Below are 19,093 nucleotides of genomic sequence, written 5' to 3' on the forward strand. Positions count from 1 at the left end.
CCTCACCTCCCTGGCACTGGGGATGTGGTGGTGACAGAAAGGAGAGGCGATGTTAAAAGCCGGCGCTTGAGCCAGCAAAAGCAGCTCAGCCAAAAGAAGGAAAGCCGACAACGGGCTGGAAAAAACTTCCCGAGCCGCCGAAGCGGCCGCCATCTTGGCCTCCTTCTTCCCGAGTCCCCGTATCACCAAGGTGTCGGAGCCGGAGCAAAAGCGTGCCGCTCCTGACAACCAATAGGAAATCACGGAATCATGGTAGAATGAACGCTATTGGTCACACCTCGGCACAGAAGGGCGGAGATAGAAGGAGCCCCGGGCCTCTAGGGTGCGTGAAGAAAGGCCAAGGTTAAGAGCCACGTCACGCGCACCTCCTTCTGTCTGCAGATTGCTGGTGATTCCGTTGAACGGCGCTGAATGGGACAGGCAGAGATCCCGTATTAATAATGCAGAAAGGAGACTTTTATTTAACATCGCTCATAGTTTAGGGTCCTTACGGTACTTTTGAATTTTCCAACCTTCCAATAAATTCGATTCTGTGCCTGCTGAATGTTAAAAAAAAAGGCTCCCGCCTTGCAGACGGGATACTCCTCCGAAGCGATTTTTTGGAATCTTAACCCAAGCGCTACTGTTACACTTTCGTATATTATGGACCTCTTTTACATGCTTTCCTAACCAAGTTTTGGAGAGCATTATTTCAGTATTAATGAGATCATATATCCTTGTATTTTCACAACCCATCCAGAAACACCTTTAAAAAAAAAAAAATAGGAAGCTTCCTCTTCACGTTCTGATTCGAACAATAGATGTTTGAAGTGTAGGAAGTTAGCACCCACCCCTTTCCTAGAGGAATTAAATATTTTGGGAAATATTAAAAAGGCAGAATATTATGTTTCCCTGGATGAGAAATGGAGAAGCAAGTTTTAAAGCAGCTCCCACCTTCTTGCCCCTCACCCTTTGTTAATGGGCCAGAGGCAGAAACTCAATCTTTGTCAATGGACCATCACAACACAATAGGACCCATCTGCAACATAATAGCAACAGAAACTCACCACATGTGACCTGGGAAGATTACATCAGCCAGCAAGGCTAGCTAAGACCCCCACCCCCTGGGAGTCTGACAACCAATCAGGATACTCTTTCGGGACCCCAGGAAATTCAAAGCCAGAGAGAGCATAAAAAACCAGAGGATTCGCTGAACCTGCCCTTTTTTCTGTTCAGGAACTCAAAGCCATGTGATCCTGTCCACCATTAAACCACCTTTCCAAGCAGTCTCCATGTTTCCAATGTCTTTTTCCCCACTTGGAGCAGAACCCAGAAGGATATTTCTTCCAACAGAAGTAGCATTTATTAACTGATTAAGTTTGCTCTTCTTATGCTAGCATCAAAATCTTTTTTAAAGATGGGGGGGCACCACTCCTTTAGCTCATATCTGGGGCATTGCCATACCTGGGATATCAGTACACTGGACAAGTCAGTTCCACCTAGAGAAGTTACATTACAAGGTACAGGTTGACCTTCATTTAATGACCACTTCTTCAGCAACCAAACCTACAACGTCACTGAGCAAGTGGTAGTTATAATCAGTCCTCGTATTATGGCCATCGCAACATTCCATGCAGTTACAACGATTACGATTTGTAACCTTCCCTACCACTTTCTGACAAGCAAAGTAATGGGAAGTTGGTAGGAAGTTGCAAATCACAGTTATGTGAGGTCCTCTCCTACTAGAATTGCTGTTGCTATGCAGGGCAGTGGTGTAGTTTCTCACTTACAATAGACTTTCCTGTACAAATTAGTGTAGTTAAATGAAGATTACCTGTACCCTGGAGCCAAATGAGGTAGGGCATTAAAACCTGAAACTAAAACTTGAGCTATACTCAGAAGGCTATTGGGAATGAACAAATGGCCTACAACACTGATATTATGCATCCATAGCAGCATGGAGGCCACTGCATTCTGCACCAATCCCAGCTTCTGAATGCCCTTCAAAGCAGCCTCATTGAAAGTATTGCAGTAGTCCATTCTGTTTTGACTATCTTAATCATATAGTGTTACATTTTCTAGAAAAAAATAGTTTTGCATATCATTCTGTTCTTTCTGACTGACATCTCCATGCCTGGAGATATTTATCCACAGCTCCAAAGCCAGGTATTTAACTACTCTAACATACGAAGTTCAATGAGGAAGATCAGCTCCATAACTTCCCTGGTATCTCTTAAGGTACTTTTTCTTTTTCTTTTTTTTCCCCTTGCATTGAGATATTTTAATTCTCTCTTTAGTTTAGAATTGGCCGGGGGGAGGGGATTACAGAATTCAAAACTGAAAATTATTTGTTTCATCATTTTTCCAAGCAATCCCTACTATAGTATTCAACTTTATTTAAAGTCATTCATGTCGGAATCTTTAGGAAAGAGACAAAGAGCTTTTCCCAATTCCTGTGATGAAAATAGGTAATAAGAACAAAGGGGAGATAGGAAAAGTGGGCATAAACAGTAGAAAAAAAACTAATAGGGAGAGAAGGTGTAGGAAGTTAGCACCCACCCCTTTCCTAGAGGAATTAAATATTTTAGGAAATATTAAAAAGGCTGAATATTATGTTTCCCTGGATGAGAAATGGAAAAGCATGTTTTAAAGCAGCTCCCATCTTCTTGCCCCTCACCCTTTTTTAATGGGTCAGAGGCAGAAACTCAATCTTTGTCAATGGACCATCACAACACAATAGGACCCATCTGCAACATAATAGCAACAGAAACTCACCACATGTGACCTGGGAAGATTACATCAGCCAGGAAGGCTAGCTAAGACCCCCACCCCCTGGGAGTCTGACAACCAATCAGGATACTCTTTCTGGGCCTCAGGAAGTTCAAAGCCAGAGAAAACATAAAACCTGGGGACTCGCTGTATCTCGCCCTTTTCTGTTCAGGAACTCAAGCCATGTGATCCTGTCCACCATTAAACCATCTTTCCAAGCAGTCTCCATGTTTCCAGTGTCTTTTTCCCCACTTGGAGCTGAACCCAGAAGGATGTTTCTTCCAACAACTGAATGTTGCTTTATATTGCAATGACAATAAGCATTCCAAGCAAAATAAAATTCTGATTCTATACAAAATGACAAGGAAGTGCCTAAGTGAGGAAGGAAATCCAATTAAATAGTTTTTATTATTATTATTTATATGCCACCCATGTCACAGTGAAACAACTCTGGACAGCTTACAAAATGATAAAAAGATAATACAAAAAAACAATTAAAATTAAAAAAATAGAGATCAAAATTCCAACAGCGGAAACTGATCCTGATTTCTGGTGCACTCCTTAGATGGGAAACCTGGAAGCGTCCTCTTCTGCTTCTGTACAGAAATAAAAGTATTTGTCTTTGGTCTTTCCTTGTTTTTGTGTGAAAATTGGCTTCTTTACGTTGGGCTTCTGTACCAAGCCAGCTTTTTGGCCTGCCTTGCCTTCTTCCTGGGGCTGAGAGAAAGTGACTGGCCCAAGTCAGCAGCCCGCATTGCGCCCAGAAAGGGCAGGACAAGATCTCCCGGCTTTTTTAGCCTGCATCAAACTGTTTCTCAAACTTCATTGTTAAGAAATATGAAGCTGGCTTCATATTTAAGGGCCTTCTCTGTGGTGGCCCCCCTTCTATGGCACAGCATTCCCCCTCCCAAGTTATGGTTGGTCCCCACCCTCTTGCTTTTCCGATAGGCCCTAAATACATGTTTTTATCAGCAGGCCTGTGGACCCTGAATTGACATGGAGCTGAGCAAACGATCAGTTTGATTATGTTGCTGCTGCCATTGGTGGCTGGAGTTTTTTTTCTTGGTTTTATGTCTAGGATGTGATTTTTAATCTTGTAAATTGCTCAGGATCACCTATGTGTGAGTTGGGCAGCCATATAAATTTAATAAATAAATGAGAGTGAAATATTAGAGCAGGTGAGTGAAATACCGCCTAATTTGAAAAACCAGAAGAGCCATGTTGGTTCATGTTCAGATGCTCGTTCTAGATTTGATCACAGTACAGGCAGTCCTCAACTTACAACTGCATTTGAGCCCAAAACTTCCATTGCTAAGTGAAACACTTGTTGTGAATTTTGCCCTATTTTACACGGGGTTCCGGACGGCCCCCAACCTCTGCTCTTTCCGCCGTAACCTGAAGACATGGCTTTTCCAACAAATTTGCTGATCTGATGGGTGATTTTTAATTGGGAGATTTTTATTGTTTTCATTGTTTTAATTTCTGTGAGCCGCCCCGAGTCCTTTGGGAGAAGGGCGGCATATAAGTATAATAAATAAATAAATAAATAATAAATAAATAAATAATCAATCAATCAATCAATCAATCAATCAATCTTTCTTGCCACAGTTGTGAAGTGAATCACTGCAGGTTGTTTAAGTGAATCTAGTTTCCCCATTGACTTTGCTTGTCAGAAGGTCGCAAAAGGTGATCACATGATCCCCGGGCACTGCAATCATCATAAATATAAACCAGTTGCCAGGCATCCAAATTGTTGTGACTACAACTGCAATGGTCATAAGTGTGGAAAAATGATAATAACATGCTTTTTTCAGTGACGTCATTGAATGGTCATTGAATGAACTGTTGTAAGTCGAGGACTACTTTGTACTACTGTATCTTTTTTGCAGGGCTTAGCTGTGGAATAAAAAGGTATCTAAAGTCCCAGTCTTGACTACTAAGAAATCGAATTAACAGAATAATAAGAGTTGGAAGGGATCTTATAGGTCATCTAGTCCAACCCCCTCTCCCTGCCCATGCAGGAGATCCCTCATCATTTCTGACAGATGGCAGTCCAGTTTCTTCCAGCGAGGAAGCTCCCACAACTTCCGAAAGCAACTTCTGTTCCACTGCTTGATTGTTCTCAGTGTCAGAAAATTTCTCCTTATTTCTAGGTTGAATTGTTCAGTTTCCATCCATTATTTCTTGTCTGGCCTTCGGGTGCTTTAGAAAATAGCCTGACCCCTTTCCTCTCTGTGACAGCCCCTCAAATATTGTAATATTGAATATTTGGAATTAACCAGGACTCAGCTCCCACGGCGTACCCCAATAGGCAACCAACGGCCTTCGCGTGATCTGGAAGACAACTCCCATCGGCGGCATTGGCTGGAGAAGGGATGGGCGTTGGATAGGTCAACATGCCTAGAAGGGCGGTCGGTGGGAGAAAGCCGCTTCCCTAAAAGCTCTCGCGAGGCGTGGCCAAATTCGCCCGGAGAAGGGAAATCGAAAGTGGAACTTGAGAGTTGTGGCTCGACTTCGGAGCGAGCGGATGATGGCCGAGGGCGAAGTGGCTTACAGCTTTCCGCTTGTGGTCGAGGGGAACTGGGGTTGCAGCCTGAGCAAAACTCTGAAGAACAAGCTCCTCTGTTACTTCCAAAGCCCGAAGAGATCGGGAGGAGGGGAATGCAAGATCCATGTGGATCCCGGCAGAGAAGAGCAGATCACGGTGTATTTCGCACAGGAAGAGGGTAGGTGTGGTAGGTTGGGTTGGGTTTCGTTTCTCGTGGGGAGGGGGGAGGAGAAGAGATGCGATGCGGCCCTTTTCGGAAGAATATCGGGAAGTTAAATGAACTCATACAGCCCTAGCATAGTGCTCGGATGAGAGAACGCCCAGGAGAGACGCCGATTAGAATGAGAAGCAAAACAGGGTAAGGTAGTCCCAAAGGTGCTTCTCCGGCAACTGGACTTTTCTTGTTTTTCTTTGAAGATCTTTAGCTTCTCATCCTATAGAAGTTTCTTCAGCTCTCCGGTTCTTGGATGAGAAGCGAAACGTCTTCAAAGAAAAACAAGAAAGTCCAGTTGCTTCCTGAATGCATGTTACATTTCATCTAGTAGTTCACGCATCAGGCTAGGGAGACTTGAGTTCAAGTCCTGCTTTAGCCATGAAAGCCAGTCCCTTGGGGGATTTTGGGCCAGTTACTACCTCTTAACTCACTTCACAGGGTTGCTCTTGGGAAAATAGGAAGGTGTGTTGGCTATGCTTGCCTCCTTGAGCTATTGTAAAAATAATAAAGGGAAATAAATATAAATGTAAAAATGTAGTTGCTCAAAATCATCCTAAAAATATAATAAACTTGAATGCTGAAGTTGTTTATATACTTCTTTGGGCCCTTTCTTTTATTTCCTTTTATTTCCTGCTAATACAGTGAAAGTGAATTCCAGGAATTGTACTTACTTAATCTGCTAACCTTTACATTTACTGCTATTCCAGCACATCTACAGTGTAATCTCAAATAGGGATATATCTTGAAAACATACTATTACTAGAACATTCTGTTGTTATCTGTAATCCTGAAGTGTTACTGAATTTTGAATTGTTTGTGAGTTGATGTAGTTCTAAATATCCTTTGTTCTTTCTAACTAGAAAATGTTTTAAACCACCAAAGTTCTCTCAGAATGTAGTCTTATCTGCTTCCACAAATTGGAAATAGAAAGTAGCTGTATTCAGCCTGGTGTAAACCCAAAACCTCAGGGGATTTCCTAACAGACTGTATTGTAATGTAAGCAAGCTTGCTTTCAGTTCCTGGATTCCAACCAATACCCCAGTAGCTCATTTTTGATATAAGATTAACTAGGTCAAATGACAGCTATCCTTTTCTACATTTCAGTGAGAGACAGTGTTCTTAATATGAAGAGCCATGAACTCAGTCTGCCAGAAATGAAGAGATTGAAGCTAACTGTCTCACTGCCTTCAGTTGAAGTAGCACCTAATAACAACGTGCCTCTGGAAGAACAAGATCTAAGCCAGGTAAGTATGTGTGCTATACTTACATAGAGAACATCTGTGCTTTGTATCCTCCATACACATTTGTTTCTGAGACTATGGCTGTGCTAGTTCACATATACCATTAATGATGGTTTGTGGAACTAACTGTAGTAGCCTTATGCACGTAACAGAGAACTAGTTTGGTGTAGCGGTCCAGGTCCTGGCCTAGAAACCAGGAGAGACTGAGTTCTAACCCCCATCCCACCCCCACCTTAGACATGAAAGCCAGCTGGGCTAGTCTCTCTCTCTTGAGTCTAACCCTTTTCACTGGGTTATTGTTGGGGAGGGGGGAAATAGGAAGTAGGAGTATTAAGGATGCTAGTTATTTACAGACAGATAGGCAGACTGATGGACATACATACACAGAGGGTGGAAGATAAAATTTTAATAATAACACTAAGCCTTATTTTGGTTTACGACACGGGTGTCAAACTAGATCGTGTCACGTGATCTATCATGAAGTATCACAATGCTTTTTGCTTTTGCGGAGCTGGGGTGGGCATGGCCTGTGGGTGACACATCCGGCCCGTGGGCCGTCAGTTTGACGCCCCTGGTTTATAAGAATATTTGGGTCCACACCCCTTTCTGAATTAAAATCTCACAAGCTGCATTATGTCTTGGTATTGCCAAGCCTTTATAAGTATGTACTTGGGCCACCTATAACTTTAGTGCTAAGGATAAAGTCAACTCGAGGAACAATATCATCAGGAAATTGATAAATGGGGAATTCAGCCATCTACGTTGTGCACATCAGCTTTGGCCTTGAGCATCTCTGTAGCAGAGTATGCTGTCCCAGTATGGGGTGCATCTGCATATGCAAAAAAAGTTGATATCAATGAAGTAGTATGCTTAGTGACAGGGTGTCAAGAAAATATATTCTCTCACGGGCATTCTCCCACCTAAGATCAGGAGAGAAGTAGCAGTAGACACCGAGAGAACTAAGCCAAAGAATGATCCTCAGCGTCCTCTGAATGTCGAATGGACATATGCCCCAAACCTGCCAACTCAGATCTAGGAAAAACTTTATGGCAAGAACAAACATTCTTGAGGGAAGCAATAACAAAATTGAATCAAAAGATGGAGGATGGAGACTATCGAGCAGGGAAGAACGTTAAAGGAGGATACGGAGGAAGGATCAGACGTCCCTTGTACAACTTGGAGGACCATGAATAAGTTGAGGATTGGAGTGCCTAAGCATACAACTAATATTTCAGTTAGAGGCTCTTAGCAGATAACAACATGTGTGAATATGGAGAGACACAAAGGCCAACCCATCTGCTGGTTTGTTTACTTTTATCAGAGACATGTACTGATAATGACTTACTTTTGGTCAAAGCCAAAGCCAAAAAGGTGCTTCATTCAGGTAGTCTAAAGATTGATCTAGACATGGAAAAAGAAGAAGAAATTCTAAATCAGGACTTTATTGCCAGGGGTGTCCAGAGCAATAGTCTCTGTGACATGGAGCACAATATATTTTTATTTTTGCGCTGAGTACAAATGAGGCCATTTCAACAAAATGGCGGCAGACAAAGGCCTGTTGTTTTTAAATGTGTGAAGTACATGTAACACCTGTTAAAAAGAGCCAGAGTTGTGATCATTGGTCATGCCTGTCATTTTGGAGCCAATGGCCATTGCTTTGAATATCCTGGTTACACTGTTAAGAATCATGCTTGGTTCAAGAAGGTATTGTGGCCTCATTTGGACACTAAAGTACACATATATTATGCTTTAGTATGATGTGTACATCAAATGTTGAAGCGGCAAGTGTTTTGAAACATTCTACTGGAAATGCAAAAACCATTGCTAGGAAGGTGAGATGTATGGTCCATAGTTTAGCAATACCAATAACACTTAGACTTATACTGCTTCAGAGTACTTTACAGCCCTCTCCAAGTAGTTAGAGTCAGCGTATTGCATCCAATAATCTGGGTCCTCATTTTACTGACCTTGGAATGTTGGAAGGCTGAGTCAACCTTGGACCGAGAAGAATCGACTGTGGCAAAATTAGGCTGCAATACTTCATTCTAAGCACTGCGCCACCATGGCTCATAATCAAAACCTATATTAAAGATTCCTTGAAAATTTACTGGAGAATTTGAGTGAAAATGCCCAATGAGTAAGTTTTGCAAAGGAGGAACCTATATTATCCAATATGAATTGTCCCTCCAGTTTACAAGTTCAGGGAACTGTTCTAGAATAGTTTTATTTCTGAAGTAGAGGTCTGATTTGGACATCTTACAGTTTTAAAAGTGGATTGTATATGTTTCCATTTTGGGAGCCCTAATAATAATTTTGCTTACTTTTTTTCCTGGTTATTCAGTTGTTAACTGCTGAATTTCATGGGTGTAATCTTTCACCTCTTTTGGGGGATTAGTTAGCAGTAGGCTTTTTTTTTTTTGTAATATGGATTGACAAGTTAATTGGTCTTAGTTAAAATCAATTGAAGAAGCAAGCAATGTCATCTTTCTAATGGTTACTTGTTGCCTTACTTTTAGAGGCCTGTGATGGCTAAAGAAACCCATCAATTTGGTAAGTGATATTAATTATTGTTTCACTTGCTGGCGAAATGCTGGTTTGGTATAGTGTACCTTGTTTCCCCGAAAATAAGATATCCCCTGATAATAAGTCCAATTGGGCTTTTGAGCGCATGAGCTAAAATAAGCCTCCCCCCGAAAATAAGCCCTCCCTGAAAATATATAAACGCAGAGCTGGAAATCAGGTAAGACGGCAAGAGGAGCACCCCAAAATAATAAGACCTCCTCGAAAATAAGGCCAAGCGCTTATTTCGGTGTTCAAAAAAATACAAGACAAGGTCTTATTTTGGGGGAAACACGGTAGTATATTTCTTCATGGTCATTAACCCTTAAACAAAAGATAGCTATGGTGTTAAGTCACTGATTTTAACAAATGTCAGATCTCCAATCATCACCAATGGAACAACTTTTTCTCCAAGTGACCATTGCTGAAAGATCTTTCTAATTCAAACAATGTTTTTGTTTACGTTTTATATAGTGTAGGTGAACAGTCTTTTTGTAAACTACAGTTCTTATGATGTTTCAGATTACACAGAAAAGGAGGCAGGAAAAATGGCCATCCAGGAGGGATTCAGCATTGTGGTAACAGCAGATTCAAGCAGAGAAATTCAGGTAGACATCCTGGAGCTATACTTTGAGAATAAGAGGCATTCTGGCGGAGGGCCTGTGAAGTCCTGCATTAAAGATGGACAACAATTCATCGTCACCTTTGAAAAAAAAGCAGGTAATTTCTATCACAGCTTTTTATTTGAGAGATACTGTATTTTAAAAAGATGGGCTATTTCTACTTTTCTTGCTCCTGCTATGAAGATCATGTCACAAGTATTTGGGGAGGTGCATTTTCCGATCTTGAACAAAGCGCGGGTCCTTTAAAAAATGGTCAAAATCTCACTTCCCCTATTACATGCAAGTTCATAAGAAAATGTTGAGTTCTCACAAGATTTGGTCAAAATGAAGGCCATTTACATTTTGGCATTCTGCAAACATTGCTGTCTACAGCAGGGGTTTCTAAATTTTTCTCCCCACACCTTCCTTTAGTGTACTGTAGTCTTACTATACACACCTCCCCTAAAAATCTGATCACCAAAGTGATCCCAAATGAACAATGAAGACAATACAATGAAATTTGGGGAAAGGTTTGTGTGTGCATGTATGTACATACTGTATATATGTGTATTTGTGTGTGTGTATACTGCATATACACACATACAGAATACACATACTGAAACCTGAGCTTGCTTTGCCTACACACACTCACACAGAGACACACTGTTTTGTGGGAGTGGAAGACTTTGGTTAGGTGTTCTTCTATAGTTTGTGGAATGTTAGTTTTTTAAAAATATCTTTCTCTTCAACTAGATGCTCAAGAGGTTTTACAAAGAGATCGTCACCAAATCAGTAAAATTGTACTTCATGTCAAAAAATACCAGCAGGAATTGAGTCAAGAGCCATCATCTTCTCAAGTGGTTCTTGAAAATGTGCCAAAGACTACAGTTGAGTGCATGGTCATTCTGTTGGTAGAGACTGTGAGTGGCCTCTCAGAAGAAGACAAGGATTTTGATGTGGAAATGATGCCTGAGTGCAATGCTGCTGTCATCACTTTTATCAACCACATTGGTAAGAAAGCATCAGGAATAAAATAATAATAAACATGCCTTGCACACGTTGTTTACAGCCATAGCACATTCAAATTCTTTAGAGCTTTTCATTGAGCAAGATGTGAAAAAAAGAAGCTTTGGGGCTTTAGGAAAACATGACTGATTTAATCATTAAAATAATCACTTCTCACACAGCTAAAAGTTTTTTTTTTTATTAAAAAGTTTTACAGAAAGTACAAACATTTTCACCCCCCCACCCTTCCCCCCTCAACCCCTCCCTCCCCTTTCCCACCCCCCCCTTTCCCTCCTTCCCCCCCACCCCCCTCCCTAGACTTCCCAGAACAAGCACAGGGTATAGCATTCACAAATCAAAAGCTAGAATATGCTAACAAATTGTTACATTTCATATTCTCCCTAGATCCTTAACTCCTTATAATTCAAAAAACAAACATAAACTACTCAAAGTTACTTCATTCATATGCTATATGAATCTTCTTATTCGGATACTTCTTCTGTATGTAATTGATCCATCTTCTCCATTCCGATATATATCTTTCATTTGAATGGTCTTTAAGATATGATGAAATTTTCGCCATTTCTGCCAAATGCACAACTTTTAATGTCCATTCCTCAATGGTGGGTGGATCTTCCTTCTTTCAGTACTGTGCCACCAGTAACCTGGCAGCCATTATTAAATTCAAAACCAACTTAGTCTCTATTACAGTACAATCCATGACTATTCCCAACAAAAAGAACTGTGGTGTAAATTTAATTTTTTTCTTTAAAATGTTTTGAATAATCCACCATATTTTTATCCAAAAAGCCTTAATTTTTTTACATGTCCACCATATATGAAAATATGTAGCATCTTTACACTCACATCGCCAACACTTAGGTTGTAAATTTGGATACATACAGGCTAATTTTTTTGGGTCTAAATGCCATCTATAAAACATTTTATAAAAATTCTCCCTTAAATTTTGTGCTTGTGTAAATCTTACGTTTCTGACCCATACCTTTTCCCATGTTTCCATCATTATTGGTTTTCCTACGTTTTGTGCCCATTTTATCATACAGTCCTTAACTAACTCTGTTTCTGAATCTATTTCCACTAGTGCATTATACAACCTTTTTATATGCATTTGACCTTTATCTCTTGTTTGCTTTATCAAATTCTCATCCTGCTGCAAAATACCAATTTTTTGATCTTCTTTCCATCTGGCCTGCAGCTGTCCATACTGAAACCATGTCCTAATAATTCCTTCTTCTCTTAATTGCTCCATTGGTTTTAATTGTAATCTGACTCCTTCCTTATAAAGAAGTTCCTTATATGTAATCTTATCTTGCTTTTGTTCTAAGTTTATATTCTCTATCGCGTGTCTGGGTACTGTCCATATTGGTAACTTATCACTTAATTTATATTTATACTTTTTCCAGACCCGCAATAGAGAATTTCTTAATATATGACTTTTAAAAGCCTTATTTACTTTCTTGTCATAGACTAAATAAGCATGCCAACCGTAGACCAAACCATATCCTTCAATATTCAATATCTTTTCCTCCATTAAATTTATCCAGTCTGTAATTGCTGAGAGGGCAGCGGCTTCATAGTACAATCTTAAATTGGGCATGTTAAGACCACCTCTTTCTCGGATATCTTGCATTATCTTTTGTTTAACTCGAGGTTTCTTCCCTGCCCACACAAACTTGTTTATGCCCTTCTGCCATTCCTTCAAATTTTCATCTTTTTTAAGTATAGGTATCATTTGAAAAAGAAATAAAAATTTTGGTAAAATATTCATTTTTACAGCGGCTATCCTTCCCAGCAAAGACAATTGTAGTTTTTTCTAGTTTTCCATCTCCTTTTGTATTTTGTGCCATAGTGGTTCATAATTGTGCTGATATAATTTCATATTTGCAGTCATAATATAAACCCCTAAGTATTTAACCTTCTTAACTACTTCAAATCCTGTTAACCTTTCTATCTCTTCTTTCTGGCTTCTGACCATATTTTTAGCTATTATTTTCGTTTTGGCTGCATTTATTTTAAAACCAGATACTTGTCCATATAAGCAGGTTATTTCCATCAAGGCTGTAATCGATTGCACCGGTTGGGTTAAGGTAACAACCAGGTCATCCGCAAATGCTCGTAACTCATGCTGTCTAATTTTAATTCCCTTTATTGTGTCCATCTCACGTATTTTACTTAGTAAAACTTCCAGCGTCAACACAAACAATAACGGAGACAAGGGACAACCTTGCCTTGTTCCTTTTTCTATATTAAAGGGATCTGTTAAGCCACCATTAGCTATTATTTACGCTGTTTGTTTTTGATATATTGCCTTAATAGATTGTACAAATTGTTCTCCAAATTGCATCCTTTCTATTAATTTTAATAAAAATTGCCAATTCAATCTGTCAAAGGCTTTTTCAGCATCCAAAAACACTAGCACTGCGGGGACCTGGTTGTCCTTCCCAGATACTCTAATAAGTTAACAATTTGCCTTACATTACTCTTCATTTGTCTACCATTTATAAATCCAGTTTGATCATGGTTAATCATTTGCTGCATAACTGTCATTAGTCTATTTGCTAAAATTTTAGCAAAAATTTTATAGTCTGTGTTCAATAATGAAATCGGCCTATAATTTTTAGGGTCTGTTTCGTCTTGCCCTTCTTTTGGGATCAACGAAATAAATGCTGTCTTCCAAGTTGGAGGCACCTCTCCTCCCTGTTTATTATTAAATAATTCTTTCAACGGTTCCACCATTTCCTCCTGTAAAGTTTTATAATAAATAGCTGTCAGACCGTCCGTCCCAGGAGCTTTACCCACTTTCAATTGCTTAATTGCTAACACAATTTCCTCGGAAGTTATCAATTTGATTCAAACTATCCCTCTGTTCATTTGAGATTGAATAAATATTTTCCTTCTGCAAATATCTATCTATATCTATATCTTTAATTTTATCACCAGTATACAGCCTCGAATAAAACTCTAGGAAAGATTTTTTAATCAGTTGTTGCTCATAAACCTCCTTACCCTTATATCTTATTTTCTCTTTGTCCTTGATTTTTGCTTTTTCCTTAAAAGATATGCTAACCACCTGCCTGGTTTATTGGCATTATAAAAAGTATTATGTTTTGCATATCGTAAGTTAGTTGCCACCTGATCTGCTATTAACATGTTAAATTGACCTTTCAATAAATTGATTGCCTCTTTAATTTTCTTATCTATTGGATTGACTATTAAAGCCTGTTCCTGTTTACTAATCTCATCTTCTAATTCTTTCCTTTTTGCCCCCTGTTTCTTTCTATGTTTATTATTCAAATATATCAAAATTCCTCGTATATATGCTTTACTTGCATCCCATACCATTTCCATAGATGTACCCTTTTGCATATTCATAGCAAAAAATTCTTTCATAAATTTTTTACATTCTTTTACATTTTCTTCATACCTAAACAAATTATCATTTAACCTCCAGGACCTCCTAGATCCTTTTCCACACTCCAATTCCAACCAAACTGGACTGTGGTCAGTCAATGTTCTTGAACAAATCTTTGTGTTCTTCACCCTAGATAAAAGATCATTAGTAATTAGAATAAAATCAATCCTTGAAAAGGATTGATGTCTGTCTGAGAAAAAAGTAAAATCTTTTTCTTCCGGATTTCTTTCACGCCAAATATCCCTCAGCTCCCAATCATCCATCATCTCCCAAAACGCTTTGGGCAATTTTGCTCTTGTTAAAACATTTTGGTTAAGGTCCCTTCTTATATTTTTTAATATCCAAGACACCATTCCAATCCCCCAACAGGATGCAAGTTTTAAATGCCCATTGTGTCAACTTCGAGTGTAGCAAATTGTAAAAATTTTCTTGTTGTTGATTCGGGGCATAGACTCCAATTACAAGTATTTTTTGTCCTTTAACTAAAAGTTCTATCGCTAAGAATCTTCCTTGGTCATGTGCTTCAATTAATTTAGCAACTAAGTCTCTTTTCAAATATATGACTATACCATTTTTCTTTTCTGGTGCTGCTGCTGCGTAGTGTGTACCAAGTTTTGCATTTATCAGGTATTTTTGGTCTTGTACTCTTATATGAGTGTCTTGTAAACAAATTACATCATTTTTAAATTGTTTAAGATAATGAAATATTTTTCTTCTTTTCTGTGGAGAATTCAAACCATTAACATTCCAAGTCAAAAATCTAGTTCCCATCTTTGGGCCCTTGAAGCAACTGGAGCAGATTCTGGTGGACTTGTCTCATTTGACCTTAGGTCTTTCTCCTCCCACTGCTTCTGTCTTGGTAGATTCTTGAATTGTTTCTTGAGTTGCCATCTGGAATTGTTGCTGTCTTGATACTTCTTTGAGCTTAGCTGTCACCGATCTGGTCTGTCTTTGATCCTTGGGTTGCGATAAATCAATTAATTCCAACTCTTGAACAGCCATCTGAATTTGTAATGGTTCTTCTCCTTTGCCTGTCAAAACTCCCCCCCCCCCCGAACTACTGTCAGGAGCTCTTCTTTTTCACCTTCCATCACATCCTTCTTTCTTTTGCCCTCTGGTGATTTGGGTGTGCCAGTCTTTAATACATTAATATAAAAATCTCTTGCCTTCCATATTGTGTTAAGCCGATACCTCTCTCCTGAATAGGTCACCACCAATCCAGCCGGCACCTCCCATCTATACTGTATCTGGCGTTTTTTCAGTTCATCCACCAGAAATGCATACTCCCTTCTGGCTCTCAAAATCTTAGGGGGGATTTCTTTCATTGTCATCACTTCCTGGCCTTCAACCTGAAGTTTATTGTTAAAAGTGGCCTGTAGAATTTCATTGCGTACTCTCCTTGTATTGAAGTATATCACAATGTCTCTTGGTAAATGTTTCTGTCTGGCAACCCAAGAATTAATGTGATACAGCTTGTCAATCTGCCAGCCTAAATCATTTTTTGACTCCCCCACCAACGGTGCCAAGCCTCAGACATCATTTCTCTCAAGTTCTCTTGTTTGTTCTCCTTCACCCCTCTAAATCTTAAAGCAAATTCCATATCTCTGTATTGTATCATAGCTACATCATCTTCAGCCCTTTGAATTCTGTTCTGAGCTTCATCTAATTTATTACCCATAATTACCATAGATTGTTTAACTTCTTCAACTTTATCATCCACCATTTCAATATTGCCTGCCAAACATTTAAATGTCTTTATAATATCATCCCTAATTTGCTCATTCCGAGTTGCAATATCATCTGACACAGCCTGTATTTTTTCATTGGTTTCATTAATTTTTTCATTAATCAAAATAGCAAGTTTCTCTTGTGTAACTTGGAGGGCTTGTTGTAACATCTCCAACGTTAAAGTCTGTGGATCTGCTGGAGGGGCAGAGGCTTGCAGTCTAGGAATATGAGCTGGGGAGCTACCAGCATTTCCTGTTCCTTTACTAGGAACAGTCTTTACAGATTTTGAGGCCATTTCCAATTTAAAATTCTTTATATTTTAATCAGAAGCCAGAAAGAAAAGTTCCTCAAGAAAAGTCCCAGTCTTAGTTAGCATTTTTAAATCCTCGTTCTATCAGTACAAAATTCTTTTCAGACAAAGGGCTGCCAGCAAAACAAAACTTTCTCAGGCTTTCACTTTCTCCCGCCCCTTCAGGCTTCAATCGCCATTTGGTTGCAAAGTACTAATTGTTAGTTCCGAAGGAGGCTACAAACATCGGAGTTAGGTATAAAGATACTTGCAGTCTGATTTCTCCTTGCTTGTTCTGCCTGCTGCTGGTTCAGAATGTTAAAATCCCCTCATTTTCATCGGCAGACTTGGTCACAGCTTCTAAATCCGCTAATTACCGGATTCGTCCCTGGTCCGGAGCGGCTTGACAGGCTTTTAGGGAGCGCGCGCCCTTCGCGCCCCAGGATCCTTCCTAGGGCGTTTGGGGGGGCTCAGCCTCCACCTGTCTGCTCTTCTCTCTCCCCTTTGCCCGGGGAGAGGGTTCCAAGCCTCCAGACAGCTGTTTTTCGGCTGTTCTGGGGCTTTAACGGAACCAGGGAATCGGCGCTCGTAAAGGAGCATCTTCGAGGCTAGCGGAGCCAAGCGGAAATCCACACAGCTAAAAGTTTTAAGGTAACACCGAAGGAAACTAGGCATTTACATTGGACTGTACAGATGGAATGAATGTTTAAAGTTGCATTCCTTAGTATTGGTAGAGTGAAGAAACAAGCAGACAGTGGTTGAATTCCAGGCAGTCCTGTGAAAGTTTCCTCTGCGTTATTAAATGATGGCACTCTCTGGTTTTCTATGATACTTCTCCTATAAACATCTGGAATAAGCATTCATGCTTTATTCACAAATATAAAAAAGTTGGAAGCCTTAGGCAAAGATTGGCTAGACTGTTAATATTGTTAGATTGTTTACTCACAAAAAGTTTATACAAAATAGTTTACTCACAAAAAGATTTGATTCTCTGAGGGGGATTGGAGGATCCATTGGAAGATATATGGAAGGTATTTTATCTAAACCATTGTGCTCACTATATATGATTTTGGAAGTGACTCTGTTTACTCTAGTACTGGTTGTGGTTGGTGGTTACACAGGCCTGGCATATCTGGTTGGCAAAAATCCAGCAGGTCCCAGAGGACAATAGAAAGATTCAGAAAACTAGTGACTGATTTTTTCAGCCACCATCTGGCTAGCCTTTGTGGCACGGTGAGACTTTATCATGTGTGGAATTCCAAAGTTCAATAGTTGGCATTCCAGTTAGGTTTATGAGAGATATTGTGAAGTGTTGCAAGTGCACAAAACAATGAGATAAATGGATTATTGGATGGATCTGAGCCAAAGTGGTTTCTTGGGTTTTACTAATTTAAGGAAATATTTATACATGTATATGTAAGCAAACGTCAGTTGATTATTGTGAATCAAATGGAACAGAAAAACAGATTGCACTTACAAAATATAATTTATTAAATGTGCATTGAATGCTTAACAATAAAATGTAATAAAACAATGGATTAAGCCATAGTCCTTGAAAAGGAAATGATAACAAAATACTGCCATTTGTTTATGACTCATACAGTTCCATTCTCTTACAGGAAAAGTGAACAAAGAAAAAGGTCTTATGGGAATCTAAAGATATAGTGTAGAATTACATTTTTATATTAGAAGACCAGGGTAGACCTTCCGCAGGCTAGAAGTCATTTAGCACCATTAAGACTCTTTTTGCAGTTTTGAAAGTCTTGTAGTACCTCAGAATCAAAATTCAACCAAAAAACAGAGGTTCTCTGCCTTTTGAGGGAAAACAAGTGCAGAGGAGTTGAAAATCCTTTCCTGTGTTGAAAAATGTGTGTTTATACATTATATACTTGAAATAATTTTAGTAGTTTAGTATAGTGGTTCAGGGCCTAGAATCCAGGAAACTCTGATTTTCTAATCATGGTCATGTGATCGCAGGAGACTGCAACTGATTGTGATTGCAGGTGTGTGTGAGGCAGTTGTAGCTTTCAACTATCGTTAAGTAATCAGTCCTAAATCGAGGACTTTCTGTAGATTGCAGTTGAGCATACTTGCCTGATTAGAACAGCAACTTTTACAGGAAAAATAAAATGAACAGGGGTTAAGTAATCAGTGGCATTATCTAACATCTTTTTTTGGTTTATGTTTCAATTTTGTTTGCAGAAATAGACAAATTTATCAACGCATTCAACCGGTACCATAGGGTTCAGCAACAAAAGATTTCAGCTCGATCTTTGGAAATGCCTAAAAGCATCTTGGTTGAAAATATTCCCCCTGAAATTCCTAAAGACTATATTGTTATCTATTTTGAAAGCAAGAAGCATGGTGGTGGTCTGGTGCTGAATATCAGTTACACTCCTGAAGACAATTCTGCCATAATTACATTTCAGGAGAGCAAAGGTAATGCGTGGTAATGTGTGCGACACTCACTAAATATAATTTCGTTTGGTCAGTGAATGCAAAAGGCAAATAGGATCCAATTATTCTTGGCCCTGATATATGTTTTAATGTGTAGTGATGGAACAAAGAGGTATAGGGCACATTTATGGAATATATCACTTCCTGTTTCAGAAACAATTGGTCTCTCAAGACATTTGCTGGGTAACAACTGGGAGGAAGACAAATGTTTTGTTTATGGATTCTTGTGGAAATAGAAAAATAGACTAGGTAGGCATTCTGTTGAATCC

At 39.3% G+C, this 19,093-nt stretch overlaps 2 protein-coding genes across 5 annotated transcripts in view; one reads left to right on the forward strand and one right to left on the reverse strand.

Annotated features, from left to right (window-relative positions):
* Positions 1–193, reverse strand: part of LMLN (leishmanolysin like peptidase) — a 46,044-nt gene extending 45,851 nt beyond the window's left edge. For 2 of the 4 annotated variants that reach the window (XM_034423265.2, XM_034423256.2), the window contains exon 1: positions 7–192. In XM_034423265.2, the coding sequence (XP_034279156.1) occupies positions 7–153 (147 nt within the window). In that variant the 5' untranslated portion in view covers positions 154–192. Of the gene's footprint in view, positions 1–6 lie in introns of all 4 variants that reach the window. The other 2 variants (XM_034423283.3, XM_087881784.1) reach the window with 2 other exon arrangements.
* Positions 194–5,219: 5,026 nt separating this feature from the next.
* Positions 5,220–19,093, forward strand: part of LOC117669079 (protein mono-ADP-ribosyltransferase PARP14) — a 33,375-nt gene continuing 19,501 nt past the window's right edge. Inside the window, exons 1-6 of the mRNA XM_034423208.3 lie at positions 5,220–5,474; positions 6,615–6,754; positions 9,268–9,301; positions 9,833–10,030; positions 10,666–10,923; positions 18,570–18,806. Of these exons, the coding sequence (XP_034279099.2) occupies positions 5,276–5,474; positions 6,615–6,754; positions 9,268–9,301; positions 9,833–10,030; positions 10,666–10,923; positions 18,570–18,806 (1,066 nt within the window). The 5' untranslated portion in view covers positions 5,220–5,275. The remainder of the gene's footprint in view (positions 5,475–6,614; positions 6,755–9,267; positions 9,302–9,832; positions 10,031–10,665; positions 10,924–18,569; positions 18,807–19,093) is intronic.

This window comes from Pantherophis guttatus, chromosome 1, assembly GCF_059756535.1.
Source record: "Pantherophis guttatus breed Tessera chromosome 1, ASM5975653v1, whole genome shotgun sequence".
NCBI classification, from domain to species: domain Eukaryota; kingdom Metazoa; phylum Chordata; class Lepidosauria; order Squamata; family Colubridae; genus Pantherophis; species Pantherophis guttatus.